The sequence below is a fragment of the Rhinatrema bivittatum genome, chromosome 5 (assembly GCF_901001135.1).
Source record: "Rhinatrema bivittatum chromosome 5, aRhiBiv1.1, whole genome shotgun sequence".
Classification (NCBI taxonomy): domain Eukaryota; kingdom Metazoa; phylum Chordata; class Amphibia; order Gymnophiona; family Rhinatrematidae; genus Rhinatrema; species Rhinatrema bivittatum.
The window spans coordinates 114,571,072-114,588,440 of NC_042619.1; the positions used below are offsets into that span (position 1 = coordinate 114,571,072).

General features: G+C 46.2%; 1 protein-coding gene across 1 annotated transcript in view; it reads left to right on the forward strand.

Annotated features, from left to right (window-relative positions):
- The window catches only part of COG6 (component of oligomeric golgi complex 6), a 284,653-nt gene that overhangs the window by 140,954 nt on the left and 126,330 nt on the right, over positions 1–17,369 (forward strand). Inside the window, exons 6-8 of the mRNA XM_029602762.1 lie at positions 7,558–7,640; positions 7,827–7,897; positions 8,622–8,715. Of these exons, the coding sequence (XP_029458622.1) occupies positions 7,558–7,640; positions 7,827–7,897; positions 8,622–8,715 (248 nt within the window). The remainder of the gene's footprint in view (positions 1–7,557; positions 7,641–7,826; positions 7,898–8,621; positions 8,716–17,369) is intronic.

The window sequence follows — 17,369 nt, forward strand, 5'->3', positions numbered from 1 at the left end:
AATGTGGCTTCTCCTGTTAGCCCCCCCCCCCCCCAATTTTTGCCAGCATGGTCCCCGTGCTCCCCTCGTTCGATGCCTAAGGGTTAAAGTAACCGTTGGTGCTCAGGGCTGCACCTTGGCTAGCATGGTCCAGAATGAACTTTGGACACAGCTGGATAAACACTGAAACAAAACCATCAGCAAGTATTTAGCTAAACATGTTTTTGATTCCAAAATGGTAGAAATGAAGGTCAGCAAATCAATTAGCAGATGATGCCTATGTATTGGAGAATCCTAAAATTTTGTAACTAGCTTTTGAGAATTACACTGCCTTCATCAGGTCAGCAAAAGATGAGGTTGCCGTAAAATACAGGTAAATGGGTTGCATAGCAATATCAGTGTTTGCTTTTCTTGCATTTTATGTGGACACTTTTCTAAGGTACTTTCCTGGGTAAATAAGTATTTATCCATGTAGATTGCCCTGGTTGAAATTGTCCCTATCAAAGTGGCTAAAAGCATATACATTGGCTTTCACAATTTGCATTCTTTAAGCTGGATTTAAAAAAAAAAAAAAAAAAAAAAAAAAAAGGATGTTCCAATGATGGAAGAAGACAGCACATGTATATTAATTTTTCAAATGTACACAAGCTTGGCCATGCACAGAAACAGCAGGTGCAAGATATGTATGCCATTTTCAAAGGGAAACTACCCAGATAAATTGCAAACCTTTCAACTAGACAGGCAACTGGAAATTGCCCCTTTATGTTTTCAACATTTTACACCACCCCTAAAAACACATCTGTATTATATCTGCAAGATTTAGCCCTTTTTTTGTTTGAAAGTTTGCATTCTGATTTATCTATCATTTATATTCTATTTCCTATGGGCTCGATTTTCAAAGGGCTGATCAGCAGTGAAGTAAATGGGTTAACTTTCTATAGACATTCAGCCACAGTTAACTGGCTAAAGTTGTGGCTGAATGTCTGGTTTAATCTAGGCCTGCCAAGCTTCCTAAGTTAAATTTCTGGCAGTCATCTGTATGGCTGCACTTAGGGATCTGGATTTTTTTTACCAGATATATTTCTGCAGTTAAAAGCTTATTTTAACTGCATAAATCTGTTCTCCTGCATTTTCTCCCACTATTTGATTGTGCAAAATTGTTTTGCACATATATGTATGCTTGCCACATGGATTTTATCCTTTAAGTGGGTGGAAATTTTAAAAGCTATTCTTTACCTGCAGAAATGTTGTTTTTTTTATAATATTGCCCAACCCATATGCAGGTAAATGTGTGTGTGGGTAGTTTTCCCAGGGTACGCCCATTATTTTCATTTTGAAAATTAGTGTAAAGTCTGTGGGTATTTTTTACTTTGCACTCTTTGAAAATTACTTTCTAAGAGCCAGATTCATTAAGGCTTTTCTCCCATTTTGTGCCTATGGGAAACATTCTTAGTGAATCAGGTCCTAAATTTGGAACCTGTTTCCACTGTTCTGGTGAATTAGAAAATGGAATATTTTTAACATTGGAAAGTGAAACTAATAGCTGCTTGGGAAGAAAACCCATAGATATGATCAACAATGATGAGATATATTCACATCAGGCATGATCCACAAGAATCGTCAGGTGGTACTCGCTAATAGTGCCTACACCTAAGGGCGCTATTGCTTTCTCCTAGGACAGGCAGGATGATAGTCCTCACATGTGGTTGACATCATCAGATGGAGCCTGGCATGGAAAACCTTTGTCAGCTGTCGGCACATCATGATGGCCTCAAGGCACCGGCAACTGGGAGGGAGGAAGCAGCCCAGGCTGCAAGGCCGCGATCCTTTGATACTTCAGGCACTGGAGGGGGTGAGTGAGTTTCTAGAAACTTTGACTGACACACTGAGCATACCCAGCATGCCACTATCCGCGCGTCCACGCGGGGGTCCCTCTTCAGTCTCTTTCTTTCCGCAAAGTAATTGCCTCGTGGTTGTGGAGCTCTGCTCTTTCGTTTGTTATTCAAAGTTCTTCCTTCTTTTTTTGCCGGTCTCTGCACCGGATCCCTTTTCTACCAGTTGGTGTCTTCCTGCGGCGCGGTAGGTTGAAAGTTTTCCCATTGTTGTAGTCCATTCCCGGTGTATCGCTCCCTGGTGGCCGCTGGCCATCGACTGCTCGCTGACTGATTTCCATGGCGTCGTCCGGTTTTTGATGATGCCCCCTGTGCCTGCAGACCATGTCTATGACTGATCCGCATTAGGTTTGTATCCTCTGCTTGGGGGCGTCGCACAGTCCGGGGGTATGCTCTCTGTGATCAAATGACCCCCAAAGGCTGTTGCGCCTGGCTGGATAAGATGGAAAAGCTTTTTGGGCTCAAAAAGTCTGTTCCATCTACTCCGGCATCGGGGGCATTACCTCCAGGAGGTCATAGATAGTCGCTAGATGTGCCGTCCCTCTCTGTTCATCCATCGGGACCTTCTGTCTCGAGAGGGGCTGGAGACAGGCCTTCTCCGGTATCTTCACTTTCCAAGGCATTGGGATCTTTGTCTTCCTCAGCGCCGGGGAAAGACCAGGCCGAGCACTGAGGGAAGTCCTATAAGTATCGGCACTGGTTGCCATCTCTACATGGCACTGGGTCAGGTGTGACTCTGGTGCCTGCTGTGCTTCTCCATGGAGAGGAGGCTTCAGCCTCTATGAGACCTGGGAGTCCCTGGCATTCCCCACTGGTGTCGGTGCCGGGCACTGAGCCCCCTCGAGGCTCCGGTGGCACCTCCTCCTTCTTCTCAGTCTGTTCTTTCCTCAGTGGACTTTCAAGAGGAGTTGGATTGCAGAGTTCATCTAGTGGTGCTACGAGCACTGCTGGTTATCGAGCCGCCATCAGCACCAGTTCCCATGCTAGTACTGGAGCCTGCGCTATCTCCCTTGGTGCCCCTGCTCAGATGTCTAGACATCCTTTTGAGTTGTACTTCCGTGTCCTCTTCGGGCGACTGAAGCGACCTTCTCTTGAACCGTCTCCACCTGACAAGAGGCTTAGGTCCCCCCAGAAGACTTTTCCTCTTCACTAAGGAGGATGCCCGGCACGAAATTCTGGAAGTCCTTCAGTTTGTGGATGCCCCAAAAGAAATAGTGGCAGTCCCAGTTCATGACATTTTCAAGGAGTTACTCCTCAGGATCTGGGAACACCCTGTGACCGTTCCTCTGATCAATTGGAAGGCAGATGCCATTTATTTGGTACAACAAGTGTTGGGGTTTGAGAGGCGACACCTCCTGCATCAATCTGTGGTGGTTGAGTCTGCCCTCAAGCCAAGTGCTCCCTTACCCATGCCTCTACTCCTCCAGACTGGGATCATTGGGCGTTGGATGCTCTGGGTAGGAAGGTCTAGCAGGGCACTATGCTCATCGCCCGCATTGCCTCCTACCAACTGTATATGACCTAGTACAACCGGAACTTGTGGAGGCAAGTACATGAACTGTCATAGCACCTGCCTCAACAGCAGCAGGATGCTTTTTCGGCAGTGGTACAGCAAGATCTGGAAGCAAATAAACACAAGGTGAGATCCACCTATGATGTTTTTGAGATGGTGGCCAGAGTGGCCGCAGCGGGCATTGGTGCCCGAAGGATGATCTGACTCTGCACAGGAGAGAATCTCTTCGGGGACAAGATAAGAGATGCAGTGGCCCAGCTGAAGGACCACCCACGAGACCCTTCAGCACCTCTCAGCCAATACCTCTGACCTGCCGTCCTCAGTCAGAAGGTGCTTGCGACAGGGCTTTAGGAAGTCCTTCTGTCACCAGAGAAAATATTACCCTCTTGCCTCGAGGGCACGCATGCCTCGCGTGGCTTCCCAGGGTCGTCCCAGTCAACAGAGGGCCCCCAGGACTCAGCCAGCCCCCCAGCAAAGCCCTGCTTCAGGGTTTTGACTGGGAGTCAGGGAACATGAGCCAGACTGCCATACCCTCGGTGTCCTACCCTCCGGTGGGGGGGCAGGCTATCTCTCTTTGCGGCCCACTGGCCCCACGTTACCTCGGACCAGTGAGTTAATTCCATCATTCACCAAGGGTACCGGCTAGACTTCAGGGATGTCCCTACAGACTCTCCCCCATGTCCATCGTGGGCCTCATCCGTTCATCAGGAAATACTTTCAACGGAGCTCTCCACCCTTCTAACAGCTGGAGCAATCGAGCCTGTTCCTCTGCACCAGCAGGGAAGGGGGTTCTACTCTCGGTATTTCCTGATATCAAAGAGAACAGAGGACCTCCTCCCTATTCTCGACCTAAGAGCTTTGAACAGGTTTCTTCAAAGAGAAAAGTTCAAAATGGTCTCTTTGGGCACCCTGATCCCACTCCTGCAAAAAGGAGACTGGCTGTGCTCCCTCAACGTTAGATGCCTATGCCTACATCGAGATCTTCCCTGATCACAGGAAGTAACTCCGATTTGTTATGGACAGGGAACACTTCCAGTACAGAAGTTGCCATTTGGCCTTGCGTCAGCCCCTCGGGTTTTCACCAAGTTGTGAAAACCCAAGGGGTTGTGGGGTTGTGGCGGTTGTGGGGGCACACCTCCGCTGTCAGGGGGTGTACATTTTCCCCTACCTCGACGACTGGCTGGTCAAGAGTGCCACTCAGCAGGGTGCGCTATGTGCACTCAACATGACCATTGGGGTGCTGCAATCTCTGGGGATTGTCATCAATTATTTCAAGTCCCATCTCATCCCAACGCCACACCTGGGATTCATTGGGGTGAGACTGGACATGGTTCAGGCCAAGGTGTTTCTGCCCCATGATTGGGCGCTTGCTCTGTCATCCCTTGCGAGTTTGGTCTGCTGACACCGGCAGGCTTTGGCACACCTTCTGCTTCGCCTTCTGGGTCACATAACAGCATCTGTCCATGTTACCCCCTTGGCATGTCTATACATGCGTACAGCGCAGTGGATACTGCGGTCTCAGTGGATGCAGGCGACCCAGGACCTCAATGAACGTATCTGCATTACACAGCCTCTCCAGGTCTCCCTGTCCTGGTGGGAGGACCTGTCAAATCTGGAGCAGGGGGTCCCGTTTCAAGTTCCCCTGCCCCAGGTAGTACTGACCACCGATGTATCCCCCCCTGGGCTGGGAGGGCGCATGTGGATAACCTCCGTACACAAGGTTGTTGGTTGGCTCAAGAATCTCAATGCCATATCAACTTCCTGGAGCTTCAGGCGATATGCTACGCTCTTTGGGCGTTTCGGGATCGCTTGTCCCACAAAGTAGTCCTGATCCAGTCAGACAATCAGGTCGAGATGTGGTACATAAATAAACAGGAGGGGCACTGGTTCGTTCCTCCTCTGTCAAGAGGCAATGCAAATATGGGCCTGGGCTCTGTCACAAGGCATACTCCTACAAGCAGTGTGTCTAGCAGCGACAGAGAATGTGGTTGCAGAACTCCTGAGTTGAGCGTTCCGCCCGCATGAGTGGGCACTGGGTCCAGCAGTAGTGGACCGGATCTTCCGCCTGTGGGGAACCCCAGATGTGAACCTCTTTGCCTCCCCTTGCAACAGCAAGGTGAGCCACTTCTATTCCCTGTTTAGGGCGAACGGGCTACCAGCCTCAGATGCCTTCACCCACCATTGGGACAAGGGTCTTCTGTATGCATACCCTCCGCTTCTGCTGGTAATGAAGACTTTTCTTGAAGCTCCAGCAGGACAAGGGGACCATGATCCTGGTGGCTCCCTAATGGCCAAGATAGGTGTGGTTCCTGCTCCTGCGGGACCTGTCGATTAGAGATCCAATTAGTCTAGGGACCTCCCCCAATCTGATTATACAGGATCAGGGCAGGGTGCGCCATCTGACCCTCAGGTCATTAGCTTTGATGGCCTGGATGTTGAGAGGGTATTCCTGTGGTCCCTTGACCTCTCTGATGATGAGTCTCAGCTACTGGTTGCTTCTAGGAAGCCTTCCTCCAGGACATCTTACAGACTGAAGTGGAAGAGGTTCTCCATCTGATGCGAGGGTCATGGCTTGGATCCATTCACCTGTCCCACTTCGAAGCTGCTGGACTATTTGTGGCACCTCTTGGAGTCTGGGTTGAAAACCAGTTCAGTCAGGGTACACCTGAGTGCCATCAGTGCTTACCATCAGAGTGTTGCTGGTACGCCCATCTCTGTTTAGCCTTTATTAGGGTAATTTATGCGGGGTCTGCTTCAGCTGAAGCCTCCCCTCCGGCCTCTCATTGTGTCCTGGGATCTCAACGTGGTATTGGTGCGGCTCATGCGAGATCCCATCGAGCCTCTGTGCTCCTGCGATCTGAAGTTCCTCACCTGGAAGGTTCTCTTCCTCATGGCGGTCACTTCGGCATGCAGGGTCAGTGAACTTCAGGCGCTGGTTACGTATCTGCCCTACACAAAATTCTTTCATAATATGGTGGTTCTGCGAACGCATCCTAAGTTCCTGCCTAAGGTGGTGACTAATTTACATCTCAGTCAGTCAATCATTCTTCCCACCTTCTTTCCGAGGCCTCATTCACATCAGGGCGAACGGGTGATGCACAATTTGGATTACAAACGGGCCTTAGCCTTTTACTTAGAATGCACAGAATGCGACAGGTAGTCTACACAACTCTTCATATCTTTCGACAAGAATAGATTGGGAGTTGTGGTGCGCAAGCAAACTCTGTCCAACTGGCTGACGGATTGTATCTCCTTCTGTTATGCGCAGGTGGGCCTTCAACTTTGAGGCCGTGTCAAGGCTCATTTGTGAGAGCTATGGCAGCGTCGGTAGCCCACTTGTGGGCAGTTCCTGTTGCAGAAACCTGCAGGGCTGCAATGTGGAGTTCCTTACACACGTTCACTGCCCACTACTGCTTGGACAAGGATGGTTGGCAAGACAGTACTTCAGCTAATCTGTCCTTCGAAATCTCTTCCAGCCTTAAACCCAACTCTCCCTACCTAGGGCCCATTGTTAGGGTTCAGGCTGCCTCCCTCTGTTACCAACAGCACCGTAGTTCTTGTACCCATTGGCACCCAGTTAGGGGCTGTTGCTATCCGGGAGCAGTCTGTAGCTTGGTATTCAGCCACATGTGAGGACTACCATCCTGCTTGTCCTAGGAGAAAGCAGAGTTGCTTACCTGTAACAGGTGTTTTCCTACGACAGCAGGATGTTAGTCCTAAGGAAACCCTCCCATCACCCCACGGAGTTGGGTTTTCCTGAGCTTTGTTGTTTTATTTTTTCGCTCATGAATTCTATGTTACGAGATTGAAGAGGGACCCCACATGGATGCGCGGATAGTGGCATGCTGGGCATGCTCAGTGTGCCAGTCAAAGTTTCTAGTTTTCTGTGCTGGGCTCCATCTGATGATGTCACCCACATGTAAGGACTAACATCCTGCTGTCCTAGGAGAACACCTGTTATAGTTAAGTAATTCTGCTTTCTCTGAAATAGTTGCCCTTACCCTTGGCAAGGCAAGTACAGGATTGCATTGCATATGAGCGTGTCCTCTGCCACAGTCACTTTTGTTAAATTCTCTTTTCATTAGCTGTTTAGAGTAAAATGGTGACCTTGATCATTTTGTGATCACCCTTGGGGAATGCTGGTAATATTTTCAATAATGAATCCGTTTTTAGAACTTCTTCAAGGCTTTGGGAAGAGTAAAGCAAATCCATAACGATGTCAAAGTTCTTCTTCGTACAAACCAACAGACAGCAGGGTGAGTGTCCAGGAATAACTCTAAAGCCCTCAGTAAGTTGTTTTGTTTTGTTTTAAAAGCATGTTTTGTCTTGTGATTCTGTTTTCTCCAGTCGTTGCATTTATTTTCTTTGTAAAGTTACTTGCATGGATTGACTTCAGATGCAGTCATTCATTAGGTGACAACAATAATATTTTTTTCCTGCAGCCTTGAGATTATGGAGCAGATGGCTTTACTCCAAGAGACATCATATGAGCGCCTTTACAGATGGGCTCAAAGTAGGTAATATTTTCTATTACAACAAAAATGATGCAAAGTTCTTGATTTCTCCACTCCACATTTTCATAATTACTTAATTTTATTGTGCATGGCCACTTCCTCCTGCTCTTTTAGGCTCCCAGCTGAATTCAGTCCTACAGGGACGATGGCACTGTGAAGTTTTGGTGGTTTTTTTTAAGTAGTGCATTATGAGTTTTGCAATAATTATCCAATTTTCCACTGCAATTTTACATTTTCCATATTCTCCCATAAAATCTGTACTCTGTACTCATCTTCTTCCCTTAAAAGAACAAAACAAATAAACAAAACAAGCATTAAATGTCTTTGAAAGTAGTTTGGTAGCCCTGTTTTTGTGTGTTAGAGGTGATTCCTTCCGCACCATTGCTCTGTGTCCCTGCTTTTCACCATCCCCCTTGCTTCTTTCTTCCCTCATGAATTGTAGTTTTGTACCTTTTTCTCCTGTTTTACTGTCTTTCCTCTTTGTGTTTTTCAGTCCCCCGGCACTTACTGTTTTTCTGCGTCTCTTTTCCCACTTAACACCAATTTTCCCCCTCCTGTGCCTGTCCCGTCTTTGGATATGGGTTATTTACAAGTGGTGTCAGTTGAAAAGTTGTACATACTGTGGTGCACCAAACCTGCAAAAAAACCCAAAAAACAACCAACTCATGTTTTTGATTTTGAGAGCAATGACTTATTTTACTGTCTCTTTGGCCTTTATTTTAGGTGAGTGCAGGACCTTGACGCAAGAATCATGTGACATTTCTCCAGTTTTAACGCACGCTATGGAAGCCCTGCAGGACAGACCTGTTTTGTACAAGTCAGTACACACTACAGTTGTTTCTTTCACGTCCACAGATGAGTGCAACTTTGTGGATTTTGTAGTGTTTCAGTTTTTCAGGATGCTCAAAACATTCATTTCTATAATTGCATTAAATTTTTGCAAACCTACAGAATGAGGTAGAAAAGGTACTACTCCAAAATTATATCAAAGAGCATGTTCTTTGTTTATTTCACAGAATTATATTTTTCCAGAACAGACTTTGGACCAGTGTTCCCTCTAAGATGTGTGATGTGTGGCTGCGCAAGGTTGTTTATGTGGCCGCTCATGCTGCACCTCATTCTGTGCATGACCCAGACCCAGGTGAAAGGAAGCCCAATCGGCCGCTTCTCCTAATGTGCCTTCCTTGCTAATGTATTCAAAATTCACAGAGCTGGTACTTAAGACTGATCTTGCGAGATACAAAATCAGCATAGAGGAAGTATTAGCCCCACCAGTTCGAATATGTTGTAGTGCTGGCACTCAAGATGGAGCAGCAGATCGGGCTACTACAGCTGATTCACCAGGTCCTCCTCTTCTGTGCTGTGATGCTCCCCATGGGCATGCTCAGTCAAAGAGAAAGAGACTGAGGAAAAGATGAGAAAAACCTCTGTGGGCTCTGATAGAGCTCAATGTGCGAAAATCCCCTGTGGACTGCTGATAGAGCTCAATGTGCCAGTGTCTGAAGAAATGAAGAAGTGAGAGAGGCCCTGGAGAGAGAGCATGCCTCTGTGTGTGTGTGTGTGTGTTTGAGTGAGACAGAGACTGAGACAGCATACCTGGGTGTGTGTGCATGTTTGAGTGAGATAGCATGCCTGTGTGTGTGCTCATATGTGTTTAAGTAAGAGAGAGCGCAAGACAGCATGCATGTATTTGAGTGAGAGAGAAAGCAAGACAGCATGCCTGTGTGTTTATATGTGTTTGAGTGAGAGAGAGAGAGTGTGATACAGTATGACTATGTGTGTTGGTGCATTTTTGGGTGACAGAGAGCGAGATAGCATATATGTGTATGTGCACGTATTTGAGTGAGAGCAAAACAGCATGCTTGTGTGTGTGTTATTGGAGTGAGAAAAAGAGGTATGCCTGTGTGTGTGTCCTTATGTTTGAGTGAGAAAGAGCGAAACAGCATGCCTGTGTTTGTTTGGGCATATTTGAGTGACTGAGAGAGCAAGAGAGCATACTTGTCTGTGTATGTTTGAGAGAGAGAGAGAGAGAGAGAGAGACACCAGTCTTATGTGTATGTGTGTTTGAATGATAGAGAGAGAAAAACAGATTACTTATATGTGTTAGAGAGACAGAGAGATGGTGTGCAATTGTACATGCTCATGTTTGAGTGAGAGAGCGAGCAAGACAGCATTCCTGTATTTGTGTGCGTGGTTCAGTGAGAAAACAAGACAACATACCTATGTGTGCGCATGTGCACATGTTTGAGTGAAAGAGAAAGCAAAACAGCATGCCTATGGGGTAGATTTTCAGAGCCCTGCTCGCCTAAATCCGCCCAAAACCGGGCGGATTTAGGCGAGCAGGGCCCTGCGCGCCGGGAAGCCTATTTTACATAGGCCTCCCGGCGCGCGCAGAGCCCCGGGACTCGCGTAAGTCCCGGGGTTCTCGGAGGGGGGCGTGTCGGGGGCGTGTCGGGGGCGGGCCCGGTCGTCGCGGCGTTCCGGGGGCGTGTCGGCAGCGTTTTGGGGGCGGGTACGGGGCGTGGCTACGGCCCGGGGGCGTGGCCGCGCCCTCCGTACCCGCCCCCAGGTCGCGGCCCGGCGCGCAGCAGGCCCGCTGGCGCGCGGGGATTTACGTCTCCCTCCGGGAGGCGTAAATCCCCCGACAAAGGTAAGGGGGGGGTGTAGACAGGGCCGGGGGGGTGGGTTAGGTAGGGGAAGGGAGGGTAAGGTGAGGGGAGGGCAAAGGAAAGTTCCCTCCGAGGCCGCTCCGATTTCGGAGCGGCCTTGGAGGGAACGGGGGGAGGCAGCGCGGCTCGGCGCGCGCAGGCTATACAAAATCGATAGCCTTGCGCGCGCCGATCCAGGATTTTAGTGGATACGCGCGGCTCCGCGCGTATCTACTAAAATCCAGCGTACTTTTGTTTGCGCCTGGAGCACAAACAAAAGTAGGCTGTTCGCGCTCGTCTGAAAATCTACCCCTATGTGTGTATGTATATGTTAGAGAGAGAACAAGAAGGCATGCCTGTGTGTGTGCATGTGTTTGAGTGAGAGAGAGCTCAAGACGACATGCCTTTGTTTTGTGTGTGAGAGAGCGAGACAGCATACTTGTGTATATGCATGTGTGTTTTTGAGTGAGAGAATAAAGTTGTGCAGCACTGTTCTACCTCCTCACTCACTAATCAGTGACAATCTCAGGGTGACTGGAAATCAAAAGTTCCCAGGTATGGAGAGTGAGGGTATTTTCATTTTTATTAGTTTTGATTATTGGGGGGTGTTTGATATGTCTGCTGTTTTTGAAATATTTTATTAGTGTTGGGGATATTTAAAAAAAAATTATTTTTTTTTAATTATTGGATGTTTTAATCCTCAGCTGTTTTGAAATATGATTTATTTTTCTCAATTTTATTGTTTGATATTTTATGAGGAAAGTAATGTTTTCTGTTTTTCTATCGTTGCATTGCAGACAGAGTCTTGCTTGTTGCGGTTTCCAGTTCAGATTGTGTTTGCGTGTTTCTATTTATACTTTATGGATTCTGTATTTAGTGAGGGTCCTATCTATGTTCTCCATGTATAGGAACCTTTGTTTTCAGTTTTTATTTTATTTTCATGGCAAATTCAATTCTATAGCAAAACAAATATCAGCAGAAAAATGACGTCCACTGATTTTTCTCCTGTTTGTAATAACAAAGCCATTGTTCCACTGATATTTTTTCTTTGTTATAACATTTAAATTACCAGAGAAAATAAAATAAAAACTGAAACCGAAGGTCCCTATGCATGTATGACTGAGGTGAGGTTTTCTGCTAGCATATAGTTTCTCTGTAGGGATGTATTGCATCTTGGCTTGTTCTGTTTTCTTGGTAAGAGGTATTTTGTTGTTTTAGGGCCTGGTGTAATATTTACTGTGTTGCCTTTATGTTCATAGGATTGTTACTATTTGAGTGATGGCTATTTTGTTATGGAAAGTTTACTATATTGTAGCTAATTCATTTTACTCATGGCTTTCTGTGGGTCAAGCCCACGTCCAATAGGCATTACAATAGTACGGAGGTGCATCTGTACAACAAAATCGTGCTGGTCATGTCATTTTTACACATTAGCAGGCAGGCCAAGAGAACCTGGGGGAAGCTCCTGCCCCATTTAGACATTTTTCATTCACGGATATGGAACGATGAGTTTGGGTAGGTGTCAGTGCCCAGCTAGAGAGGGCTGGGCTTTTTTGGCAGGGAAGGAGGTCCCAGGTCAGAGACTGAGCAAAAGTGAGACAGAGAGAATGTGAGAGGTTCTGTAGTAGACAAAGACTGTTTCTATTGTATTTTGGTTTTTGGAAAAACAATCTAAGAGGTCCATATTTAGAGACATTTAGCTGGATAACTCACTAGTTATCTGGCTAAATGAATATTATTTGGATACTTAATCTGTCTAAAGTTTAGCCAGACATCTTATTATCTGGCAAAAATTTAGTTGGATAACTTAGAAGCATTCCGGGGGCATTTTGGGGAAGATAACTTATCTGGCTAAGTCTGGTTGCACCAAACAGCTGAGCTAAAGTTAGCCAGATAAAGTTACCCGGCTAAATTTAAGATAGCTGGCTATATTCAGTAGTGTCGCTGCACTATTGAATATACTTCCAAAGTTAGCGAGATGAGTTTAGCTGGCTAACCTTGCTGTCTGGACAGTTACTGAATATGGACCTCCTCATGTTTTAAAAAAACAAAAAAAACCAAAACAAAAACAGAACAAAGAGGGGGAAACATAGTATTGTTCACCAAGGGCAGCAAATGAGTTAGCACTGGCCCTGAGTGACCTGATTAATGGTCCATTGAGCCCAGCATCCTGTCTCTGATAGTGACCAATTCAGATCACTTGGGAATCCCAGCAGATCCAAATGAGTGGACCCAATCCACTCTACCTGGCTCATTTTCCTAATCTACCTGTCCTCCAGAAACTTGTCCAAACTTTTTTTTTTAAATCCAGCTATATTATCTGCCTTGACTACATCCTCCAGTAACAACTTCCTCAGGTTGTGCATTGACTGAAAAATAAAATCTCTTATTTGTTTTAAATTTGCTAGCAGTTAATTTCTTGGCATGACAATTAGTCCTACTACTATTTAAAAAGGTAAATAATCATCCCTATTAACTTGTTCCATGTCACTCATGATTTTATATACCTCTATCATATCCTTTCAATCATCTCTTCTTCATAATGTTTCTCACCATTGCTGCACACTGAGCTCAGGATTTCGTCTGCTCCAAGGACCTTTCCCTGAGTGGATTGTTTTTTTTCTTATATGCATTTCTTTACATTTGTCCACATTAAATTGTATCTGCCATTTAGAGTTTGTTTCCCAGTCTTGAAAAGTCCTTTCTGCAATTCCTTAGACATTTCAGTTTCTTGAGGAGTCTTTAATGAGGGAATCTTTCAAGTGGCTGCTGAAACTCCAGGTACAACCATGTTAACTGGCTCATCCTTATCTACATGTTTTTTTTATACCTTCAAATAATTCTGATAGATTAGTAAGGAAGAAGTCCTTTTGTTAAATACATGCTGACTCTTTCTATTAAGTCATACAATATTAGAAGGTAGCAGAAGGGTGGATGTCGGGGAAGGGGGAAATAGGAGGTTATTGGTAGTGAGGGTTAAGAATGGAAATGGAGGATTTATAAGGATTATGGGTGGTGTATAGATGAAGGGATGGGGAGAAAAAAGGAATGAAAGGCTAGGAGAGAGGAAAAATGGAAGCATAGAAACATGATGGCAGAAAAAGACCATAGGGCCTATTTAGTCTGCCCATCCACACCAACTATTCAGCTTTACAATCTGTATCACTCCCTAAGAGATTCTCTGTGTTTCTCCCATGTTTTCTTGAATTCAGAGACTGTCCTTGTATCCATGGGGAGGTATTCCATGCATCCATTACCCTCTGTGGAGAGGTAGGTGAGAGCTGAAAGATATGAGAACAGCTTGGGAGAAGTGAAAAGAGTTAGTGATGAGAGGAGATGGAAGCTGGGAAGAGAAAGATGGAGAGAATGAAGGAGAAAGACAGAACTTGGGTCCTTGGTGGTGGAGTAGTGGCATTATGGTAGAAACAGCCTCTTGGGAGGGGAGAGGGGGGCTCATGTGCCCAAAGGCAGAGAATATCTGCACACAGCCTGGAAAAAATGAGAGGAAACATTGATTTGGACCCTGCTCATTTAAAGGTAGATTTTAAGAGCCGCGCATGGGTGCAAATGTCTGCGTGTTTGTTGGCGCGCGCACATGGTCGCGCTGATTTTATAACATGCGCACGTTTATGCTCGCTTGTTATAAAATTGGCTAGCCGGGCGTACATGCATGCATTGTTTTATATCGAAGCGCGAATGTTTGCGTAAATCCCGTCTCAATTGCGTAAGGGGAGAAATTTTAGCAGGTACGCGTGGCACCACAATAGGCCTATTTCCCAGTTCCCTCCCAGTTCGCCCCAGTAAACGAGCGGACTTCCTAAACCCCCTACCCCTACCTACAAGCTTTCCCGGAAATCTAAGAGCCGGAAGAAAACAATATCAGCCTGGACTCTGACCCACCATCACCTTATGTACATAGTTTACTGTATATTTAGTTATCACTATTTAGCTATTCATGCTTAATCTCTGTAACCTCCGCCAAGTTCCTCTGCCCCCCCATATTATCTGTTATCTTGAATTCAATGTAAACTGCCCACTGAGGCGTCAGTTTGATTTCCTTGTAAACCGGTGTGATATGTATATTATACAGGAACATCGGTATATAAAAACTAAAAATAAATAAATAAATAAATACCTAACTTGCTTCCCTTTTACCCTACTAACCCTGACCCCTAAAACCCTGCTGACTACACTTTTTTTTTTTTGACATATTTATTTCTTAATTTTCAAGTAAAAACAGATCAACAATAAACTATTCATGTGTAGACACAGATAAATACACCCAATGGGAGGACGGGCAGTGCTGGGAACAGTGAGATAGAGTTCAGATATAAATCCAACACACAGTAAGAACAACACAAGTATATGATTGAGTAACTTAGAATCAGCTGACTCCCGTACCGCCCCCCTCCCCCCCCCCCAACTTCACCAATCTGAGTGGTCGGTGGTGTGTCATGAAGTCCGTTCATAGTAGTAATAATAATAACAATAGTAATAATAAGAACAATAATAAGAACAATAATAATAACCAGGAGACATAAAGGGAATTATCCTGTGCATATAAATCAGTCACTAACAGTTCGAGACCATAAGATTCGCAGTAACTTGAGATGGCGTGTGAAAAGGCTGTAATATCTAGAGCCAGGTAAAAGGCCAGTCTTCATGTTGGTGGAAATAAATCTCTCAATTGTTACTCAACATGACGCCTGGACTCAGGGCCTGACCAGTGTGTGAGAGACGAGAGAGTCCAGGTATTAGACTGTGATATCCAGAATTTTGCTGCGTGCCTGAGGATTTAACGATATTAAATATGGATTCCAAGTTTCCAAAAACTGAGCATATCGTTTTGGAGATGGTGACGTCTTTGCCGATAGCTGTTCAAATACTACCAATCTATGTAATTTTAGTCTCCAATGTACTAAGCTCGGGGGTTCACGATCCAGCCACCGTGCTAGGATTGTTTGTTTGGCTAACAGAAGAGCTTTATAGAGCAAACTACGATGTGCCTGGCGACGAATTCCCGGAAAAGATTCTCGGATTAAGTGCAGTAGACACATCTTTGGTCCATGGGTAAATCCAGTGCTAGAAGGCGACCGAGATAATCCAAAATTTTAACCCAAAACCGTTGAATGGCTACATAGTCCCAGAAGTTATGTAGAAAAGTGGCGATATTGGCATTACATTTCAGACATGACGTTGATCCTGCTACATCCGGAGCGATGTAAGATCTATGCAAGAATTTGTATTGACTTTCTCGGACTACCCTTTTTTTTTATTTCACTACTTACACGCTGTCCATAGCAGAAGCAAGTTACACGATTGAGGGATCCTGGCACACGCTAGAGCGCATAAGTGACTTCATGGGTTGCAGTTGCAGACCATGCCCTGCCCCTTTTTGTCAAATCTTTTTTATCTGCGTGGCTGCGAATCTTTTAAAATCCACACGGCCCATGTGCAGCCGAGTTACATAGGTATCTCCCAGTTTTGCCATGTGTAGGGCTTTTAAAATTTGCTCTTAAGATGCTTTCATTCTGAGCGTACTTTTCAAGGGATTTTTATGGTTAAATAATTGTTTTCTCTGAGGACAAGCAGGGGATGGTAATCCTCACACATGGATGACATAATCAGATGGAACCCCAACACAGAAAAGTTATGTCAAAGTTTATAGAACTTTGACTTGACACATTGCGCATACCCAGCATTCCCTAATCTACGTGTCCACTTGGGGTTCCTCTCCAGTCTCTCTTTTTCTGTGGAGTTGTAAGCATCGCAATGTGAGTGAATTCACTTGGCTGTTTTTTGGCCTCTTGGAAAACTTTGTTTTTCTTACAGTTTTTTCTCGCGGTTTGCAGCGCCAGGTCCCTCTAGGTGCTTCCCCGAAGTGCTCTGAGTCAGGATTTTCGACACTTCTAGTATGTTTCCTTTCACAGTTGATTCCCCCATGACAGTGGTGCTTCGGTGCCCACTGACCATGCATGCCCACCGCCATTGATTTTGATTTTGTAGCCCTTTTGTTTCATCCCGTCATGGCCACATCCGATTTTTGGCAATGCTCCTGGTGCCCAAGGATCATGTCCATTGGGGACCGTCATGAGATATGTGTCCTCTGCCTGGGGGCATCGCATGACGTCCGGGGTTGCCGCTTATGCACACAGATGACCCAAAGGGACATTGACTTCGGCTTGACAAGATTGAACAGCTCTTTGGGCTGAAGATGACCGAGCCATTGGCATCAGCATCAATGGACCTTGGGGCTGCACCGATGGACAGCGCGCCATCGACATTGGGTCTGTCAGTGCCACTGATGGATAGGGACACCAGAGACTGGCCACAGTCTATCTCCTCCAGGCCGAGGATGTCTGGTTCCTCGCAATTGGCCTCAGCACTAGACAAGGACCAGTCTGAGCATCAAGAAAAGCTGAAGAAGCATTAGCGCTAGTTCCCATTGATGCATGGTATCGAGCACGGGATTGCACCAGCTCATGCGACAGTGCCCCCGAAGCAACCCTGTGACAAGCACCAGTCCTCTGTTGCTATCGGAGGTCCGTGATGGTCTCCACCAGTCATGTTGCCAGTCACCGATCCGCTTTGCGGCTCCCAAGATCTGGCCACCCCTCCTTCCTTCCAGTCGGTGTTGGCATCGGCAATGTTTGAGGAGGAGCTGGAGCGCCAAGTCCAGTTGGTGGTGGAACTGGTGCTGCAGAGCATTGGTCCTGTGGCACCGACAGCACCAGATCCAGTATCATCCTTCCTGCAACCACTGCTGGAGAAGCTCAGTGTGCTCATCGGTGCATTACCAACCCAGCTGGCATCGGTTCCTGGG